At 42.9% G+C, this 22,290-nt stretch overlaps 1 protein-coding gene across 4 annotated transcripts in view; it reads right to left on the bottom strand.

The window, feature by feature from the left end:
* The window catches only part of LOC111955706 (thyroid hormone receptor beta), a 56,375-nt gene that overhangs the window by 7,760 nt on the left and 26,325 nt on the right, over window positions 1–22,290 (bottom strand). For 2 of the 4 annotated variants that reach the window (XM_070436286.1, XM_023975981.2), the window contains 3 exons: window positions 21,130–21,335; window positions 18,704–18,730; window positions 15,537–15,683 (listed from right to left, as the gene is read on the bottom strand). In XM_070436286.1, the coding sequence (XP_070292387.1) occupies window positions 15,537–15,683; window positions 18,704–18,730; window positions 21,130–21,335 (380 nt within the window). Of the gene's footprint in view, window positions 1–5,060; window positions 5,311–14,560; window positions 14,820–15,536; window positions 15,684–18,703; window positions 18,791–21,129; window positions 21,336–22,290 lie in introns of those variants that run through there. The other 2 variants (XM_070436285.1, XM_070436287.1) reach the window with 2 other exon arrangements.

Below are 22,290 nucleotides of genomic sequence, written 5' to 3' on the forward strand. Positions count from 1 at the left end.
GCAATAGTTGAAAGAGTTTTCATCACTGTCAGCTCTTTCTCTGTACCTTTTTCTCTGTATCTTTGATGTATTGTTATTGTTTTTATTAAATCATGTGGCAGCTAGGGGTGTAATGGTTCACCAAACCCATGGTTCAGTTGTATTGTGGTTTTGGGATCACGATTCGGTTCGGTTTTGGTACAGCGGGAAAATGAAATGCAGTTTTTTGTAGTAAATTTTTGTTTATTTAAAGAAAATACAAAAGTTTTGGTATTCCTGAATCCATATATGATCAATGAGTCATATAACGCCTGATGAGAGCACTATCAGGAAATAACAAACACTTTGTATTTTCTTAAATGAAAATTTACTCATCAACCAACAACACTAAAATAAAGTGCAATATGCATATGACATCAATATGCAAACATGGCTTCGACATTGTATTTAGTGTTTTCTTACAAAGAGAAAAGATGCACACTTGTGTGACTCTCATAAAGGGAGCATGTCTGTAACAGGGTACTTCTCATTTTTAAACTCCGGGGTAATAGCCTCTCTGTAGCACTGGAGAGGTCCATCCATCTGTAGTAAGCGCAGTACAGGATGCAACTTGCCAATTCATTGACAACTTCGGCTTTAGCTTGCTTATATAAAGTGGATACTACCTGTTTGAGATTAAGATTTAAATGTTGATTACAGGGTGCACATAGGCTCTAGTTGTTTTAATGGAAAAACCTGAAATGTTTTTTCAGCTCATATTTACTTCAAGAGGCATACAATGCAGTTCCATGGCATTGCCTATAGGCCTAGTGTTTCATTGTTTTTAATATATTTATTTGGGTTCACAATGCGGACCGAACCGTGGTCCTGTACCGATTCGATACGAATACGTGTACCGTTACACCCCGAGTGGCAGCGATTCTCTCCTCTGTGGTCACATAGGAAGGGTTTGACCACCAGACTCCGCCCACATGTCATTCATACAGGCATGAATCAGCCAATAAGCAAGTATCATAGAACCACCAGTCCTTATAGGAGGGAGCATCATCACCATTATCACATACAGTAACTCACATGTTGAGAATATAATATAACGCATGAACATCAATAAGTCAATAGTTCCCATGGGATCTTGTGAGACATCAGGAGGAGGTTTCTGCCTGCATCACAGCTCACAGTGTCTGTCTGGTCTGTCCATCTGATCTGTCCGTCTGCAGCTCAGGAACTACACTATTTCAATAACGTTTCTGTTTCATGATGCGTGGCTACACTCTACAGCTTGAATGAGAGCCGGAAGCATGTTCTAGAAGAATGCTCTAAAAGAAGTCACTGATAGCCAATCAGGGTCAGGATATGAACATGTATCCTGGTTCATGGGAAACGATCCAATACGGTTGAAATGAATAAGCAATTTTTTTGGCACTGCATGAGTAGCATCATTCAAAAAAGAGATAGTTATTGAACGGCTTCAGTCTTTTTGCTGACTTCATGTCAAAGTGTGCTTTATATCTGTCCTGATCGTTTAGGTTTAACACAGAAGAGGAGAAACAAGACGTCTTTTAGCTAGCTGTTTTCTCTGTGGACAGTTGTATAGTGTTGTGCCTTGCCATTGTTTAGAAATGTGACTGGGTCTACTCATGTGGGGCTTGTGGTGGGAATCATAGAAATATAATTAGAATAAGAATAGCTGCAGGTCCACCCATCCATTACAGAACATTTACTTGAATGGGAATGCCTGTTCTAATATTTATTTTTCTATGGCGTGAAGGATGTGAGTACAGTCAGAGTGAATTTGAATGTTGCCAGAATGGCAGCAACTGTTGAAGTTGGAAATATACATACACCTTAGCCAAATACATTTAAACTCAGCTTTTCACAATTCCTGACATTTAATCCTAGTAACAATTCCCTGTCTTAGGTCAGATAGGATCACCACTTAATTTTAAGAATGTGAAATGTCAGAAATATAGTAGAGATAATGATTTATTTTCAGCTTTTATTTCTTTCATCGCCATTCCCAGTGGGTCAGAAGTTTACATACTCTCAATTAGTATTTGTAGCATTGCCTTTACATTTTTTTCGGGTAGCCTTCCACAAGCTTCCCACAATAAGTTGGGTGAATTTTGGCCCATTCCTCCTGACAGAGCTGGTGTAACTGAGTCAGGTTGTTAGGCCTCCTTGCTCGCACACACCTTTTTCAGTTCTGGCCCACAAATTTTCTATAGGATTGAGGTCAGGGCTTTGTGATGGCCACTCCAATACCTTGACTTTGTTGTCCTTAAGCCATTTTGCCACAACTTTAGATGTATGCTTGGGGTCATTGTCCATTTGGAAGACACATTTGCGACAAAGCTTGAACTTCCTGACTGATGTCTTGAGATGTTGCTTCAATATATCCACATAATTTTCCTCCCTCATGATGCCATCTATTTTGTGAAGTGCACCAGTCCCTCCTGCAGCAAAGCACCCCCACAACATGATGCTGCCACTCTCGTTCTTCACGGTTGGGATGGTGTTCTTCAGCTTGCAAGCCTCCCCCTTTTTCCTCCAAACATAACAATGGTCATTTATAGCCAAAAAGTTACATTTTTGTTTCATCAGACCAGAGGACATTTCTTCAAAAAGTATGATCTTTGTCCCCATGTGCAGTTGCAAACCATAGCAAACCATGTTTTTTTATGGCGGTTTTGGAGCAGTGGCTTCTTCCTTGCTGAGCGGCCTTTCAGGTTATGTCAATATAGGACTCGTTTACTGTGAATATAGATACTTTTGTACCTGTTTCCTCCAGCATGTTCACAAGGTCCTTTGCTGTTCTTCTGGATTGATTTGCACTTTTCGCACCAAAGCATGTTCATCTCTAGGAGACAGAACGCATCTCCTTCCTGAGTGGAATGATGGCTGCGTGGTCCCATGGTGTTTATACTTGCGTACTATTGTTTGTACAGTGAACGTGGTACTTTCAGGCTTTTGGAAATTGCTCCAAAAATGAACCAGACTTGTGAAGGTCTACCATTTTTTTCCTGAGGGCTTGCTGATTTCTTTGGATTTTCCCCATGATGTCAAGCAAAGAGGCACTGAGTTTGAAGGTAGGCCTTGAAATAACATCCACAGGTATACCTCCAATTGACTCAAATGATGTCAATTAGCCTATCAGAAGTTTATAAAGCCATGACATCATTTTCTAGAATTTTCCAAGCTGTTTTAAAGGCACAGTCAATTTAGTGTATGTAAACTTCTGACCCACTGGAATTGTGATGCAGTAAATTATAAGTGAAATAATCTTGTCTGTAAACAATTGCTGGAAAAAATTACTTGTGTCATGCACAAAGTAGATGTCCTAAACCGACTTGCCAAAACTATAGTTTGTTAACAAGAAATTTGTGGAGTGGTTGAAAAAACAAGTTTTAATGACTCCAACCTAAGTGTATGTAAACTTACGACTTCAACTGTAGCTCTCACAGAACACCAGCACCAGAAGGACACCTGTATGAAAGCTACTCACATCCCTTGACTGGGGAAGTATCGTAGGAAGAGAATGCGAAAAGAAAGGGAATAATGCTGGTTAGCTGGCTTCTGCTGTCTGTCACTGACCTTCTCAGTGTTGGTGGAGTCAGCATTCGGTATTAAAATGGACTAAAATTAAACACTACACGTTGCATGGTTTGTATGACTGACTGAACGAGCACTGTCGACGACAGCAATTAGACTGTACAATTAGCACAAAAACTTATAGAGAAGTAACTGAGAAGTGAAACATTTACAAAAAAAAACCAAAAGAAAATGCTATTCACATGTACCCGCATCATAAGGGATGGTTCCATCCATAAGAACTAGGCTGAGAAGCTAGGCTACACTAAGGTATGGAATGAAGTGACTCAGTAGTGCTAATGAGAGTTCCAACAACGTGTCGCAAGACGCCTAGAGCCACTCTGAGGCCCACTGTCGTAGCCCCCGCCAGGCGCCCACGCACACACACACTCCGACACACACCTCAGCAGGGTGTGTGGGCCGTCTGTCCGTCAATCCTCAAAGACCTCCAGGAAGAGTGGGGGAAGAGTTTCGTTGGGCACTCCACCTTCATATGCAGGAAGCGGGAGGCGTGGCACGCCCCGATCATCCCGCAGGTCCGTCACCTTCATCAGCAGCTTGGGCCAGAATTGCGCCACCTTGTGTTTGCGGTAGTTGATGTAATGTTCAAAGGCCAGAAGGAACTCCTCCTGACAGCGCTCAATACGCTCCACGCTGGTCAGCCCTGGACGGTCTGGGGAGGGAGGGATAGACAGAAAGGAAAAAAGGATGAATATGGATGAGTTTTCATTCTGTATGTTATTACTACTGTCATGTAGATAGAACAATTCTATACTAATTCAACCCAAATCTACAAACACGATCTCACTGGAGATAGAGACTATAACTCAATACTTGTATTAATTGGATATCCTGTAATCGGTCACTAGCTTGTTTCATTAGCACTACTGAGTCACTCCAGGGGTTGCATGTGTGATAGATTTACAGAACATCCGATTAATACAAGCATTGAGTTTTGAGTAAGTATGCTACAGAATTATTCGAACAAATACCAGATTGGCTGACGTTTGCATTGATTTCACAACTATAAAAGTCAATGCAGACGATCTGTGCATGTGGATATAATAGGAGATCGATGGCTTCACAGAACAGAGTGGCATCGTCTTAGAGATGGAGGGAGGGAGATGTGTGGACCCTGCACAAAGTTATTGATTTTGAACGTCAAACACCCGGACGGCCATTGTAGTCTCATCATTAGATGGTTTCCTTTCCTAGGGTGGGCTCTGTAATCCCTTATAATCGCTACGTGAAAGATTGGCCTAATGGGTTTAACAGACCTCTGTGGAAGTTAACAGCAGTATTGACGTGTGACTGACTGTGGTTAATCACACATGAAAACAGGCCGGCACACACTGACTTACTGGCTTTACCGACTGTTTCATTGCTTACTGACTGTTTTGCTGCAGGTCTCACGGGGGGGGGGGGGGGGGGGGGCTGGGAGTTGGGTTATGTGGTGGTAAAGCCACAGGAACTACAGGCTCTTTGCTAACAATTCACTGTATATGAATAAATATATTCACTGAGTGTACAAAACATTAGGCCTTTCTACTATTGAGTTGCACCCCGTATTGCCCCCAGAACAGCCTCAATTCGTCGGGGCATGGACTCTACTGTACAAGGTGAGACAAGCGATCCAAAAGATGCTGGCCCATGTTGACTCCAATGCTTCCCACAGTTGTGTCAAGTTGGTTGGATGTCCTTTGGGTGGTGAACCATTCTTGATACACACGGGAAACGGTTGAGCTAAAAAAAAAACAGCAGCGTTGCAGTTCTTGACAAACTCAACCCAGTGTGCCTGGTATTACCATACCCTGTTCAAAGGCACTTACAGTGCATTCAGAAAATATTTGACTTTTTCCACATTTTGTTACGTTACAGCCTTATTCTAAAATGGATTACATTAAAATGTTCCTCATCAACATTCTACACACAACACCCTATAATGAAAAAGCAAAAACAGTTTTTTAGACATTTTTGAAAATGTATTAAAAATAAAAAGCTGAAATATCACATTTACATAAGTATTCAGACCCTTTACTCAGTACTTAGTTGAAGCACCTTTGGCAGCGATTATAGCCTCGAGTCTTCTTGGGTATGACGCTACAAGCTTGGCACACCTGTATTTGGGGAGTTTCTCCCATTCTTCTCTGCAGATCCTCTCAAGCTCTGTCAGGTGGGATGGGGAGCGTCGCTGCACAGCTATTTTCAGGTCTCTCCAGAGATGTTAGATCGGGTTCAGGTCTGGGCTGTGGTTGGGCCTCTTGTCACGAAACCACTCCTGCATTGTCTTGGCTAGTGTTGTGGTTAGTGTTGTTGTCCAGTTGGAAGGAGAACCTTCGCCCCAGTCTGAGGTCCTGAAAGCTCTGGAGCAGGTTTTCATCAAGGATCTCTCTGTACTTTGCTCCGTTCATCTTTCCCTCAATCCCGACTAGTCTCCCAGTCCCTGCCACTGAAAAACATCCCCACACCATGATGCTGCCACCACCATGATTCACTGTAGGGATGATGCAAGGTTTCCTCCAGATTTGTCGCTTGGCATTCAGGCCAAAGAGTTCAATCTTGGTTTCATCAGACCAGAGAATCTTGTTTCTCATAGTCTGAGAGTCCCTAAGTTACCTTTTGGCAAACTCCAAGCGGGCTGTCATGTGCCTTTTACTGAGGAGTGGCTTCCATCTGGCCACTCTACCATAAAAGCCTGATTGGTGGAGTGCTGCAGAGATATTTGTCCTTCTGGAAGGTCCTCCCATCTCCACAGAGGAACTCTGGAACTCTGTCAGATTGACCATCGGGTTTTTGGTCACCTCCCTAACCAAGGCCCTTCTCCCCCGATTGCTCAGTTTGGCTGGGCGGCCAGCTCTAGGAATTGTCTTGGTGGTTCCACTGTGTTCTTGGGGACCTTCAATTCTGCTGAATTTTTTTGGTACCCTTCCCCATATCTGTGCCTTGACACAATTCTGTCTCGAAGCTCTACGGACAATTCCTTCGACCTCATGGCTTGGTTTTTGCTCTGACATGCACTGTCAACTGTGTGACCTTATATAGACAGGTGTGTGCCTTTCCAAAATTCATGTCCATTCAATTGAATTTACCACAAGTGGACTCCAATCAAGTTGTGTACGACATCTCAAGGTGATCAATGGAAACAGGATGCACCTGAGCTCAATTTCGAGTCTCATAGCAAAGGGTCTGAATACTTATGTAAATAACTGATTTCCCTTTTTTTTATATATATATATATACATTTTGCAAAGAAAATTAAAAAACTTTTTTTTACATTGTCATTATGGGGCATTGTGTGTAGATTATGAGAATATTTTTTCCCCATACATTTTAGAATAAGGCTGTAACGTAACAAAATGTGAAAATTGGTCTGAATACCTTCCGAATGCGCTGTAAATATTTTGTCTTGCCCATTCATCCTCTGAATGGCACACATACACACTCATGTCTCAATCGTCTCAAGGCTTAAAAATCCTTCTTTATCCTTTTCCTGCCCTTCATCTACACTGATTTGTTTTAACAAGTGACATCAATAAGGGATCATAGCTTTCAACTGGGTTCACCTTTTCAGTCTAAAGTCTACAGTATCTCATGGAAAGCGCAGGTGTTCCTAATGTTTGTTACACTCATTGTATATATCATACATATATATTATTTTATTTAAGTGTATATCATAAAGAATACACATCTATAAGCACATCCTATCGCTAAAGCTACATGTGTGTTTATAGATGTGTAATGTAAGTTTCATGATTATACCTGTTCATGACGCTAGCCCTTTCAGTGAATTGGCTAGCAGAGATGTGAACAACCCCCCCCCCTCTTGTTATGGGGGGGGGGGCAGTTTTACGGCCAGTCGTAATTCCTTTTAGAGCTTTCTCCTGACCATGCATATGGGAGAGAGAAGGTCACAGTAGAACAAAAGGAACTCTCCCACCAAATTCTACTACATCCCAGAATTTGAGAATTGAACAATATTCCTATTTTGGAGAATGTGTAAACGGTCGGTGGAGAAGCCAGCTACGACCCGGTCCATTTTGTTTCATGTTTGTGACCTCATGAAAGACAATACAGCCACATTTGTCATGTTTTGTCATTTATTTTCATGTCTTGTCCCTGTGCTTCCCTCTGCTGGTCTTATTAGGTTCTTTCCCTCTTCTCTCTCTCTCTCTCCTCCTCCCTCTCTCCCTCTCCGCTCTCTCTCTCTTATCGTTCCGTCCTGCTCCCAGCTGTTTTCTCATTCTCCTAACGACCTCATTTACTCTTCACACCTGTCCCCTATTTTGCCCTCTGATTAGAGTCCCTATTTCTCTCTGTTTTCCGCTTCTGTCCTTGTCGGATTCTGTGTTGATGTTTGCTGTCCTGTGTCCTTGTTCCGGCCCTGTCGTGTTTTTGCCTGGAATAAAGATCTTGTCGCTTTTTTCCCGCATTAATCAGCATAACAGAAGAAATCCGACCAAGAATGGACCCAGCGACTATGGATTCTCGCAACAACTTGCCGTCGAGTTCCAGGGAGCAAATGCTCGCAGCACGAGCAGGATTTTTTTGCATGCCGTTTGGAAACCCTGGCCGCTCAGGTCTCCGATCTCTCTGGACAGTTTCAAGAGTCTTCGTCTCGTGCCACCAGATACTTCCTGGTCTTCACAAGCTCCGGAACTAGGGTTAATAACCCACCTTGTTACTGCTGGGCAGCCCACTGAGTGTCGCTCCTTTCTCTCCCAGTGTGATATTGTGTTCTCTCTCCAGCCCAACACGTACTCAAGAGAGAGAGCTCGGATGTCTTACGTCATATCACTCCTTACTGGTCGGGGCTCGGGAGTGGGGCACGCAAAGCCATCTGGGAGGCAAGGGCTGAGTGGTTCTATCGATTATCTGAACTTTAAAGAGGAGATGATACGGTTTTTGATCGTTCAGTTTTTGGGAAGGAGGCTTCCAGGTCCTTGGCTTTCCCTATGTCAAGGTGATCGATCCATAACGGATTCTCTATAAGTTTCGCACTCTTGCTGCCCTCCAGTGACTGGAACGAGCCGGCGGCTTGTTTTCTGGAGGGACTCCACGCTGAGGTTAAGGATTGAGATTCCTCGTCCCGGGAGGTTCCTTCCAGCGGTGGACTCTTTGATTGCACTCGCCATCCGTATTGAAACGACGGTATTCTTCTCCGAGCCTCGTGGAGGAGAGCTCGCGTTAACAGTGTTCCCCTCCGCATTACCATCTCCTTGCTCAGAGATCTGAGCCCATGAGCTGAGTTATTCGCATCTCCGACTAAGGCAGAGGGAACGGAAGAAAACTACACCGCAACCGCCTTTGCCTTCTATTGCTTCTGCTGGACATTTGTCATGGTCATGTCCAGTAAAAGGCCAGAAGCTCATCAGTAAGCGGCAGGCTATGGTGAGCGTCTACTACTCAAAGTCCTCTCATCAAGGATCTCTGTACTACCTTGTCGGTCCACTCTACCGGCTGGACCCGGTTCGGCTGCTTTTCCGCAGTGCCTTGTAGACTCTGGGGCGAGGGTTGTTTAAATGGACGAAAGCATGGCTCTCGGAAAACATGACATTTCTGCCTTCAGACAGTTAGAGAACACACGCGCCATTTCGCGCTTAGAGGTATCCCTCTTCCCGTATCACATGTGAGACACTACTTTACCTCACAGTAATCTGGTAAATCACAGTGGAGCTATTTTCACTTTTTGATTTTTCGTTCACCTTTTTAAAACACCTGTTGTTTTGGGTCATCCCTGGCGGCTAGATAGTCATAATCCCTCTATAATTGGACTAGTAAATTTCTATCCTAATCCTGGAACCGTTTTCTTTGTCATGTGACAGTGTTTAATGGTGCTTGCTACCCTCTCCTGTTTCTTACTGTCCCCTCTACCTCAGGGGACCTGGTGATTTTGACAGGAGTGCCGGGGAATATCATGTGATCTGCGCACGGTCTTTCAGTCGGCTCCAGAAGCCAACTCCCTTCCTCCTCACCGGGTCGTATGATTTGTTGTATTGATCTCCTTCCCGGGACCACCCCCCTCGGGGAGACTATACTTCTCTGTCGAGCTCCGAACTAAGGCTCTCGAGGATTATCTCCTGTTTTACTTCTCGACGCCGGTAACCGTGGTGGCCTTCTTCCTCTCCGCCGGAGCGGGTTTTTCTTTGTTAAGAGAAGGACGGTTAACTTCTGCGCGCCTGAGTGGATTATCGGGGCTGAATGACATAACGGTTAAGAATCGTTATTCCCGCTTCCCTTACTGTCTCATCCTTCGAGATTTTGCAGGGAGCAGGTTCTTTACTAATTGGACCTTCGTAACGCTTACCATCTCGTAACGCATCAGAGGGGGGACGAGTGGAAGAAGCGTTAAACACTCCGTTAGGGCATTTGAATAACCTGGGTTTTGCCGTTCGGTCTCGCAAATGCTCCAGCTTCTTCAGGCATTAGTTAAATGACTGGTACTGAGAGGACATGCTGAACATGCTTTGTTTCGTTTTACGTTGACATATTCCTGTAATTTTTTCACCGTCTCTCGAGATTCATGTTTCAAGCACAGTTCGACGTGTATCGCAGCGCCTTTAGAGAATTGTCCTCTACGTGAAGGCTAGAATGTGCGCCTTTCATGTCTCCTCTGTCACAATTTCTCGGTTCTGTTATTTTCCGCTGAAGGCATTCAGATGGATTCCCGCTTAAGGGTTCCAGGCTGGTCAGCGATCTTGGCCCCGTTCCTAAGTCAGTCGTGTCTCGAGTTGCAGCGCTTCTCGGTTCGCTAATTGTTCTATCGGCGTTCATTTCGTTAATTTCGGTCAAGTGGCTGCCCTCTCACAGCTCTGACTTCTGGTCAAGTCTCGCTTTAATGTGGGGTCCGGTTGCCGCCAGGGAGCTTTTGATCTCCTCAAAGAAGCGTTTTTCATCCCCCCTATCCTTGTTACTCCTGACGTCACTAACACAATTCACTTGTCCGAAGTTGCGCTTCAGAGAGAGTGTGGGCTGGGAGCCTTCTCGTCCCAGCGCTTCGTCCATTCTGACGATATAAGTTCCCAATCTTGCGCTTTACTTTTCTTCTCAATCGCCTGTCGCTCCACTCGGCGGAACGCAACTACTGATGTGAGGTAACGCGAACTGCTCGCCATCCGCTTAAGCCATAGGGCGAATGGTGACAGTGGTTGGATGGAGCGACCGTCCCTTTTGTGGTTTGGACTCTGACGCATTAATGAACCCTGGAGTACATCCGTTCGGTCAATATCGATTAATCACGTCAAGCCGCTTCGTGGGCGTTGTTTTTTTCGCTTCGTTTCGAGTTCGTGCATTTCCTATCGCCGGGAAATAAGAACACCAAGCCTGATGCCATTATCTCTGTCTCTTTGGTTCTTCTGTGGCTTCTTACCTGACCCCTGAGGGGATTCTCCCTGAAGGGCGTGTTGTCGGGTGGACATGTCTGGGGAATGCTGAAGAGACAGGTAAAGGCAACGACTTACCACACTGCGTCGCCGCGCGCTTGTCCCTAGTAACCTTCTGTTCTGTTGCCTGTCTCTACTCGTCTTGGCTGTTCTTCAGTGTCACTCTGCCAAGTTAGCATTTGCACCCCGGCGTTCGCGGTACACGTTGCTTCTATTCGCCAGTCGGTTTTGTTGGGCCTACTTCAGGAGCGTGACAACCGCCGTTTCGTGGCTGCTTGTTCGGACTGGGCGCAGACTTAAGTCAGGTACCTCCTCCTTGCGTCGTCTCAGGACGGCTTCCCGATTTCCTTCTGCGACCATGGTCTCACATCGCCTTAGGAACTTTATTACCGGTCTGCTGTCGTCTGCGGGGAAAGACTGTGATCTTACGGTTTACCGATAGGTCTCTTAAGCGCACATTTCATTCCCTCGCTAAGCTTCCTTTCCGCTAAGGGGACGCACAGATCATCCTTTGAGAACATGTGTTCAGAATTCATGGCCTTCCCGTTAGACGCCGTTTCAGGACAAGAGGTCCGCCAATTCACGTCACAGTTTGGAGGGAGTTCTGTCGGTTTGATCGGTGCTTCCGTCAGTCTCTCTTCCGGGTTTCATCCCCAATCTAACGGTCAAGCAGAAAGGGCCAATCAGTCGATTGGTCGCCATATTACGCAGCCTTTCGTTTCGAAAACCTGCTCTTGGCAAACAGCGGTCCCCTGGCGTGAGTACGCTCATAATCGCTTTCCCTTTCGTCTGCTACCGGGCTATCTCCGGTCAGAGTAGTCTTGACTGGGTACCAGCCTCCTATCTCATGATTTACTCGTCCCAGCTCGCGGGTCCAGCGTTCCCTCCGCTCAGCTTTTGTTCCAACGTTGTGAGCGCACCTTGGAGGAGGGTCAGGTCTGCACTTTGCCGTTCACCAGGCTCTCGGCAGCCTGTTTGAAGAAGCGGACCAATAAACCGTGTGATAAAGGGGCAGTCCTAGTATTGTCGCGGTCAGAAAGAGTGTGGGCTTTTCCACTCGCCAAACCTCCCCCTTACGACGCTTCTCGTCAAAGTGACTACCAGCGCGATTCATGCGCCGTTCCGTGATCTCTCCAGGTCGTCAATCCTGTCGCTGTGCGGCACTTGTTCCTTCCGCGACATCTTCGTCGCCGTGCCACCCTGTCTTCCATGTCTCCATGATAGTCAAGCCCTTTTCTTCGCGCCCCCGTTCTCTCTCCTCCCCCCCCCCGTCCCTTGGTCGAGGGCGCACCTATTACAAGGTACGGAAGATCGATGGATCATGCGTTCTCCGGGACGTGTTTCACCAGACTTAGTGGATTGGGAGGGTTACGGTCCTGAGGAGAGGAGTTGGGTTCCATCTCGGGACGTGCTGGACCGTTCGTGATTGATGATTTCCTCCGTTGCTGCCAGGGTTCCTCCTCGAGTGCGCCAGGAGGCGCTCGGTGAGTGGGGGGTACTGTCATGTTTTGTCATTATTTTTTCATGTCTTGTCCCTGTGCTTCCCTCGCTGGTCTTATTAGGTTCTTTCCCTCTCTCTCTCTCTCTCTTCCTCCTCCCTCTCTCCCTCTCCCGCTCTCTCTCTCTATCGTTCCGTTCCTGCTCCCAGCTGTTTCTCATTCTCCTAACGACCTCATTTACTCTTTCACACCTGTCCCCTATTTTGCCCTCTGATTAGAGTCCCTATTTCTCCCTCTGTTTTCCGCTTCTGGTCCTTGTCGGATTCTTGTTTGATGTTTGCTGTCCTGTGTCCTTGTTCCGCCCTGTCGTGTTTTTGCCTGGAATAAAGACTCTGTTTCTTTAAGTCGCTTTTGGGTCCGCATTAATCAGCATAACAACATTACTCAAACTCTGTTTATACAGGTTCCTCAGTTATGAGGCTTGCATCTAATTCTTGTATAAAATGAATGAGTAAAGATTAAAGTATTTGCGAAATGATGTAATATGATGTTAACCTTTAAAATGAGAGAATTAGCCTTCATTGTAAAGTTTAACTAAGTCAATAGCCACGCCCAAATGAATAGACATTGGTTGGAAATTATGAACCAACAACCTTTTTCCACTTTTGAATAAAAGCCTCCGTGACAAAAAGTCAACTCAGTTCCAAATTCACGTTTAAAAGGGCTAATTCTAATTTCAACTCTACAGACCAGGAAACGTGAGAGCTTGCTCCACACGTGAAAGGGTATGAACTCTGAATTATTGATCACCTAAAGAAGAAGTGCATACTAAACTAGCATATATCAGACTGCAGCTGAACATCGCAAATCTAGTACGAGAACACTGACCGAGGAGGAAGCATCTCCAGATTGAGAGGAACCTCTCTCACACGACGACCCGGAAGAATCTACAAAGGACAATGGCAACCTCAACTGTGCAAACCAGAGCCTCACGTCATCAGCTCAACTAGCGAAGCCAGCTTCACGTAAATACAATGCATTGCTTTTCCGAATGAGCGATCGTTAGCGGCATATGTATTTATGTGAGAATAGTTTCCCAGGTCCGATAGAGACCCATGTTCCTTAGTCTTCCTTCCAAACCCCCCTTCTCTTCTCTCTGAATCTATTGTGTTATAACCAAACTGTTTTTGTTTAGTCCACTAGGGGGGGTATTTACTGTATAATGTTATTATGTATTGTATATTCTGTAATTGTTTAATTAGTTAGTAAATAAATAATTGAGGCAATTGGTTTATGGGTGATTCATAGTAAAGGCTAGGTTCGTGCAGATAGCCAATAATTTTACGACGTTTGGAATGAGAACTGATGAGGTAATAATTCATTAATTAAAGACTAACTGATCAGATATTAAAATATCTGAAGAGTTATATTCGGAAAATTATAACTTTGTAATCTGAACATTTTCTGTGGTGCCCCGATTTCCTCGTTAATTAAAGTTTACATGATTAGTTTAATCACGTAACAATAATTACATATAGAGAATTGATTTGATAAAATAACAGTCTTCACATTTCATGAGACACGACACCGTTAATGTACCCCCCTTCTCTTTCTAGAATTACATACACATGGGACAGGGGTTAATATGGCGTGTTGTTCGACCAATTCTCTATCTGTTTGAACTCAGGGGCCTGCCGCTCTCTTTCTGTCTCACCCACAATGTATTCTACTTCCTACCTAATCTACTTTTAATGTACTTGTCATCATGCCAACTAGTTCAACATTGAAATGGCAGGTCATGCCAAATTAAAATGAACAACAACACGATATAGAATATTAAAGAACACTCGTTTGAAAGTTTTGGAACACTCTTTAATAAATACGTTCAAATTCACCCAGTTTTTTAAAGGGGCACCTTTTAAAGGATATCTTTGAAATAACTATCCGTAAAAAAAGCAATATCTTCTATATTGTCAGCTTACAAGTGGGTAAAACTGCTGCTGGACTGTGGCCCCTCAGTTTCAATTGCCATGACCCCCTTGCCCTTTAAAACGCTTTTGGGAGGTGACAAAAGCCATAAGCCTGCGTCTAGCGAAAACAAGGGGCCGGGTGTCTGGTAGTGTGATAACGCAACAGGTGTGTGTGTGGGCCGGCAAGCATGTCTCTTTCTCTCACCGGAGGACAGGAGGATGACGGCCTGTAGCAGAGCGACCTCAGAGTCGTCCAGGTGGAACGACGACAGCGACACGCCCAAATCAAAGATGGCGTCCGACACCACACCCAGGCCTCCGTTCTTCAGCTGGCCGCGGGTCACGGCCATCTCCCCGTTAAGTGTCAGCGTCTCGCTCTCGGGGTCGTAGCGAACGGCCGCCCGTAAAGACATGATCTCCATGCAGCAGCCTTTCAATAGGATAATCTGGTCTTCACAAGGCAGCTGGGAGGAGAGAGACAAACACAAAGACCAAACATTGTTATTGATTTTTTATTGATTTATTTGCACACGAAAGATGAACGACTGATGTGATTGTAAGAATTAAAATGAGCATGTGCAGGAGAGGTCAAAAGTCCAGAAATGATATTAGAACATTTATGTTGACATATATTAGTAGTGTTAGCATTTATTACAAACTGAACTCTGTACATCCCATACTAAATGCTTTTTTTCTTTGCTATTTTTTAAATGAATTTGAATTTCAGTTTAGTTTAAAATATTATTAATAATGTTGATTTTGTTAGGTTTACATGTTGAGACCATTTCTATTTCAGTTTTAGTATTAGTGAGTTTTTAAGGTATTTCATTATTTTTTAATATGAAAGACAAGTAGAAATATAGCACTAAGCCAAAACATAATTTACACAATTTCTATTTGACTATAAACTAAATATTGAATTAATTTTACATTTAAAATGTTCTCTCATTTTAGTTTCTATTTGAGTAAAATTGCTTATGTTGAGTTTTAAACTTGAGTTTGTTTCCGTTTAAGTTATAGTGTTTTAGAACCAATATATTTATTGACATTCTCTATGATAAGCAGGAAAGCAATCATATGAAAAGAGAACAAAAATATAAAACACACATCCCCAATAAATGTTGATAATATTTACATTTTACATTTTAGTTTCAATAAAGGAAATAGCTTTGCTTACGTACCTCACAGAACATAGGCAGCTTTTTGGCAAAGTCCACCACTCGGGTAATGGCGGGGGTGATAATTTTTGTAAACTGACTGAAGGCTTCAATGTCCACTTTGCTCCCTTCAGGTGCATTTATGACCGGTGCTTGACCAATGTCCTCAGGCTGAAACGACAAGAGGTGGAGGGAGGACACGGCTCAGTGCATGTAAGTATGTCCAACAGGGACAGACTACTAAAAGACTTTAAGACACAGGGTGCAACTGAAATAGGGTGCACCCTATATAGTGCAGTACTTTCGACCATAGGGCACTGGTCAAAAGTAGTGTACTATCTAGGGAGGAGGGTTCAATTCAGATGCAGCTAGAAAGATCAGACAACACAACATGGTCTCCTCTTTCTCCTCTAGGCATGACAGGTCAACGAGTAAAACAGCACGACAGGAAAACAAAGTGGACAGCGTTTCCACTGTGATCGTTGTACAGAAGGGAAAAGGAGGAAAGTTTGAGGGAAACTTAAACAGGAGGGGATTCTCAAGAAAGTGCAAAGTGCAAGCCATTCATTTTCTCATCCTCAGTTGGRAGTGTCTTTGACTAGGGTTATCCACTGATACGGTATTATTATTTTTATAACATATTGAACTACTTTCCTTCTGACCAGAAGTGACTTAGAGTGATAGAGAGTAGAGCGAGCGCGTAAGCAAAGAGCCCAGATTGAGTTGAGTAGCAGAGGACAAAGCCCTGTGTACAGCACCCCCCAGCTTCTGTTGCTTTGGTTTTAAATCAATATAAATATTGATGAAATAATAAAACACTCATTATTAATAATAATAATATCCCTTTAAGAGTCCTTCTCCCCTGTATGCCTTTCAACTGTCACAGCTAGCAGAGAACTAGCTACATACTTTATGCACTTAAAGCTAGACTACACGGCAAAAGGTATGTGGAAACCTGCTCGTTGAACATCTCATTCCAAAATAATGGACATTAATATGGAGTTGGTCCTTCCTTTGCTGCTATAACAGCCTCCACTCTTCTGGGAAGGCTTTCCACTAGATGTTGGAACATTGCTACAGCGACTTGCTTCCATTCAGCCACAAGAGCATTAGTGAGGTCTGGCACTGATGTTGGGTGATTAGGCCTAGCTCCCAAAGAACAGTTCTTGTGCTGACGTTGCTTCCAGAGGCGGTTTGGAACTCGTAGTGAGTGACCTCTTCAGCACTCGGCGGTCCTGTTCTGTGAGCTTGTATGGCCACCACTTCGTGGCTGAGCCATTGTTGCTCCTAGACGTTTCTATTTCACAATAACAGCACTTACAGTTGACCGGGTCAGCTCTAGCAGGGTAGAAATTTGACGAACTGACTTGTTGGAAAGGTGATGTTGAAAGTCACTGAGCTCTTCAGTACGGCCATTCAAGTGCCAATGTTTGTCTATGGAGATTGCATTGCTGTGTGCTCTATTTTATACACCTGTCAGCAACGGGTCTAGCTGAAATAGCCTAATTCACTAATTTGATGGGTGTCCACATACTTCGGGCAATGTAGTTTATATGGGTCATTCAACAGAAGTGGTTCGAATTGCTGTCCCCAGTCAAAAAAACTATTTTAAAAAACGGATAAGTCTCCAAACTTAGGACATTTATTAACATCATGATCTATTCTAATTCATGCTAGGCAATAAACACACATATTGTTAAATTAATATAGTACAACATCTTTGTTGATATACTCATTTCTATTGGGGGGTGTCTGTCCCCACCCTGGCTCCTAAAATGTATGTTTGAAAACAAAGTGATTCATTCTTTTTAAAATCTTTTTCACACTATTATTTCAATTGAACATTGATTTGTTTTATTATTCAATTGAAAGATACTGCTACTTTATTGTAAAAATTATTTCTCAAAAAAATTATTTCCCCACTTTGTATGTCACTACCAAAACACACATTAAAAGACTGTAGAATGAATGTGACTTAAGCCACATCCTTACAACTATAATCAGGAAATGGGATTGCATAGCCACATGATGTGTCAATACCGAACATATAATATACAAAAAAATTGTATGTATTTGGGACAAAAATATATGTCCAAAATATACAGTAGCTAGCTAGCTATAATAACTAAAAACTGAAACGTCCACAACCGAAACAATTTGGTTGATTTTGGTATTGACATGATTGTTTTGGTAACTGACTCTTTATTGGTAATCCACTGTATTTCTTTACATCTATTGAAAAAAACATCTGATAAGATAATCTACATTAAAAACATAGATAATTGTTTCTTCCTGGAAGTCAAATTAATTGGACGAAACCACTTCTTCTCACTTTAAATCAAGGACATACTATTGTAGCGAATTCGGGGGGTAGCCCCAACCTGGACTCGAACCGAGGTCCAATGACTGTCAAGCCAATACGTTAACCGTTACGCCAAGAGGTTTAAGTGTTGAGTTAAGGTTGCTACAATATGGTATACAGTGGACCAGGTCCTCAGCCTAATCCCTCCTGCCACAAAAGTTACACAGTTACATGTCCAAATCAGCCAAAGTGTGTACGACACAGGCAGCCCAATTCAGATATTTTTTGCCACTAATTGGTCTTTTGACCAAACACATCAGATCTTTCACATCAGCTCTTTTTCAGAGCTGATCTGATTGGTCAAAAGACCAATTAGTGAAAAAGATTGCAGAATTGGGCTGCCTGTGTAAACGCTGCCACATGTGTGAGAAGCTTGGTCTGTGAATACAGGGAAACTTGTCCATGGGTCAGAGCCTGACAATGATGGTGAAATATGTCTCTAAATTACATTTAAAGGTTTTGAAAATCGGTTTAAAAATCTTGTTTTTACTATTTTGCACATTTTGTATTACATTTCTCAAATTAATAGGTAACAGGTTAATAAAAATGATCAATATGGTGCATGGTTATCCCTTATTAATTATTTCTTTGCAACTTTTTCACTGTTTTGGTAGTGAATAATTTAGTGTCTAGTAAGGAATTCACAAAACTATTTAAAATATGCAATACAAACAGTGTGTGAATAGTAGATATGTCTAACCCCAATTTGAATGAACCACTGTATTTTAACACTCACCTATAATATAATAGCTAGCTATAGCAGGTGCGATTTGAGAAGTGTTTTGATAGTATTTAAACTCAGTATTATATTTTGTCTATTAGTTCTTACCTTGGTTTCCTTCACCCCCACTGCACTCTGGTCAGAAGTATAGAATAAATTACATGTTATTTCATTAAGTAGCATTGCTTCCTCGACCTGTTGGACAATCAACAGAGATTGTGAAGAACGTTTCAATGAGGAACCCGTGTCAAGCCAACTAAAAAAAAAACACGTTTAAACTGAGGACAGGTAGATGACAGAAAAGTAAGTGCAGAGAGAGAAAACAGGTGAGTAGTACACAAAATGCAAAGTGGAGTTTCCATGACAAGATTTAGGCTCAGGCTGAAGCATTTATTTTATACTTATAAACATATATTTAATTATAGGTATTCAGGTAAAACATTTTTGTAAACTTTTTTTTGGGGGGGGTACAAATTATACTGTTGTATGTCAAGGCTCACAAATGAGTTTATCAAAGCTGATATACAGTACCCTTCAAAAGTTAGGACACACCTACTCATTCAAGGGGTTTTCTTTATTTTTACTATTTTCTACATTGTAGAATTATAGTGAAGACATCAAAACTATGAAATAACACATATGTATTCATGTAGCAACCAAAAAAGTGATAAACAAATCAAAATATATTTTATATTTGAGATTCTTCAAAGTAGCCATCCCGTGCCTTGATTTCAACTTTGCACACTCTTGGCAAAACCCATCAAGCACTATGATGAAACTGGCTCTCATGAGGACCGCCACAGGAAAGGAAGACCCAGAGTTACCTCTGCTGCAGAGGATAAGTTTATTATAATAACTGCACCTCAGATTGCAGCCCAAATAAATTCTTCATAGAGTTCAAGTAACAGACACATCTCAACATCAACTGTTCAGAGGAGACTGCGTGAATCAGGCCTTCATGGTTGAATTGCTGCAAAGAAACCACTACTAAAGGACACCAATAAGAAGAAGAGACTTGCTTGGGCAAAGAAACACGAACAATGGACATTAGACCGGTGGAAATCTGTCCTTTGGTCTGATGAGTTAAAATTAGAGATTTTGGATTCTAACCGCCGTGTCTTTGTGAGACGCAGAGTAGGTGAACGGATGATCTCTGCATGTGTGGTTCCCACCGTGAAGCATGGAGGAGGAGGTGTGATGGTGTGGTAGTGCTTTGCTGGTGACACTGTCAGTGATTTACTTAGAATTCAAGGCACACTTAACCAGCATGGCTACCACAGCATTCTGCAGTGATACGTCATCCCATCTGTTTGCGCTTAGTGGGACTATCATTTGTTTTTCAACAGGTCAATGACCCAAAACACACCTCCAGGCTGTGTAAGGGCTATTTGGCCAGGTAGAGTGATGGAGTGCTGCATCAGATGACCTGGCCTTCACAATTATCTGACCTCAACCCAATTGAGATGGTTTGGGATGAGTTGGACCGCAGAGTGAAGGAAAAACAGCCAACAAGTGCTCAGCATATGTGGGAACTCCTTCAGGACTGTTGGAAAAGCATTCCAGGTGAAGCTGGTTGAGAGAATGCCAAGAGTGTGCAAAGTTGTCATCAACGCAAAGGGTGGCTACTTTGAAGAATCTAAAATCCAAAATATATTTTCATTTGTTTAACACTTTTTTGGTTACTACATGATTCCATATGTGTTATTTCATAGTTTTTCATAGTTTGTAGAAAATAGTCAAAATAAAGAAAAATCCTTGAATGAGTAGGTGTGTCCAAACTTTTGACTGGTACTGTACATTACGATAATATAGTATAATGTAATACTATAATACTAATATAATACCATATAATAATACAGCCTGCACAGGGACTACAGATGAAAATGTGTTGTTTAGCTAAATCTTGAACTATTACTAATCCAAAATAAATACATAAAATAAATTACAATTCAATACTTCTATACTGTATATGTGGCCTACTCAACAGTCTAGTCCAGGCCTTGTGTAATCTKTACATGGAAACTCCAGGATAGAGTTAAAGAAACTGAGATAGACTTCAATCTGCAGAGGACGATTAGACTTTATGGAAAATAAAATAAATTGGTTAAAATGTGAGGAGTGAAATTATAAGGTAAGTACTGCTCAACACACAGCGAGAGAGAGGAAAAGAGAGAAAGAGAGAGAAAGCGAGAGAGATAGAAAGAAACAGTTATTCGTTTTTAGTATTTGTTTAGATTATTAAAGAACACTGCTTTAAAGGGGAGAGAAAGAAGAAAACAACAGGAATGGATTGTTCCGTTTTAAGTTAATGTCTGCTGCGTTGAGGAACACACTTTCTCCAGCGTCCAGCTAATTCTCCCCATTCTACAAGGAGATACAAAAAACATGGACATATTAACGTTGGGAACAGTGGTGGGTTGGGGATAGGATAGGAGGTAGGGAAGGGGACAAGAGAGGAATTGTGGGAACTGGGAATGTTTCACAGAACAGACATGGTTGGTTAGACGCTGTCAGCCACGGAGGAGACGTCTCACCAAGAACTTGCGTTTCTGTTTCCAGTGGTTGCCCTGGGCGTTAGTTGACATGTGGGCCTCGGTGACCATGCGGATCAGGTCCCACTCCTCCTGGGACGGCTCAGGCCGGTCCCACACCGTCTTCTGGAGCTCATCCTTCCGCCGCCGCTCACGGTTCTCCTCGATCAACTTCCGCTTGGCGAGCCGCTTGCTGTCGTCCAGCACCACTGGGAGGGAGTGGTGGAGGTGTAGAGGATGGGAGGGGGTGGAGGAGGAGGAGGTGTTAGGGATTGGGGGGAAGGGTGAAGTGGTAAGGCGAGAGAGGGTCAAAGAGGGAAGCAAGGAGTCACGAACGGAGAGGGGATTGAGAGGGAGGGGATCAAGCGCAAAAAGAAGCAAGAGAGTAAGTCTACAACAAGTTTAAGTTCAAGGTTAAGTTTAAGCATCAGACAATTAAAATCGTTGACATAGTGTCACGCGATAGAACGCTACATTGTAGCTGCTCCCATCAGACAACCTGGCACGTTTTAGTCCTATGCTAAGCTCACCAGGTGGTAGTGATTATTTCCTGTATCAAAATCCTCATCAGCCTATCAAAGATCTTAAACTCTTTCTCAACAAACCAATGGCAGTTCTTAAAATAGGTCAACTCAGCCACCAGAGGGATACATGTAAAACTTGAATTTGGAGGTTTACATGAATTCCTCTGGTGGCCGACTTGACCTATTTTAAGAACGGCCACTGCTATTTTAAGAACGGCCACTGCTATTTTAAGAACGGCCACTGCTATTTTAAGAACGGCCACTGCTATTTTAAGAAAATAAATGTTCTATTGGTCGCAAGTATGGCCCCATACAATTTACAATACATACAATATACAATTCAAAACATATGCACTCTGCCTCCGATATTACACTGATAATATCCATAATTAAAACATGATCTGTCAATAAATAAATAATAATACAAATTTGATAACAGAAGTAAAAACAGAGAAAGCATGATAGAAATTGCACAATAAAACAAGAATGAAGAAAGAATGAGCTTTTTAGAGTGTTTGTAAAGAGTAATGAATGAGACAGTCTATTCCTGTTATGAGGAGTCATGACATTAGTTCTCCCTATCTCTGTACTCAAACAGGTAGGTTAAGCAGCTCTCCGTGACGAGCCGTGATGATCAAGT

The sequence above is a fragment of the Salvelinus sp. IW2-2015 genome, linkage group LG31 (assembly GCF_002910315.2).
Source record: "Salvelinus sp. IW2-2015 linkage group LG31, ASM291031v2, whole genome shotgun sequence".
Classification (NCBI taxonomy): Eukaryota; Metazoa; Chordata; class Actinopteri; order Salmoniformes; family Salmonidae; genus Salvelinus; species Salvelinus sp. IW2-2015.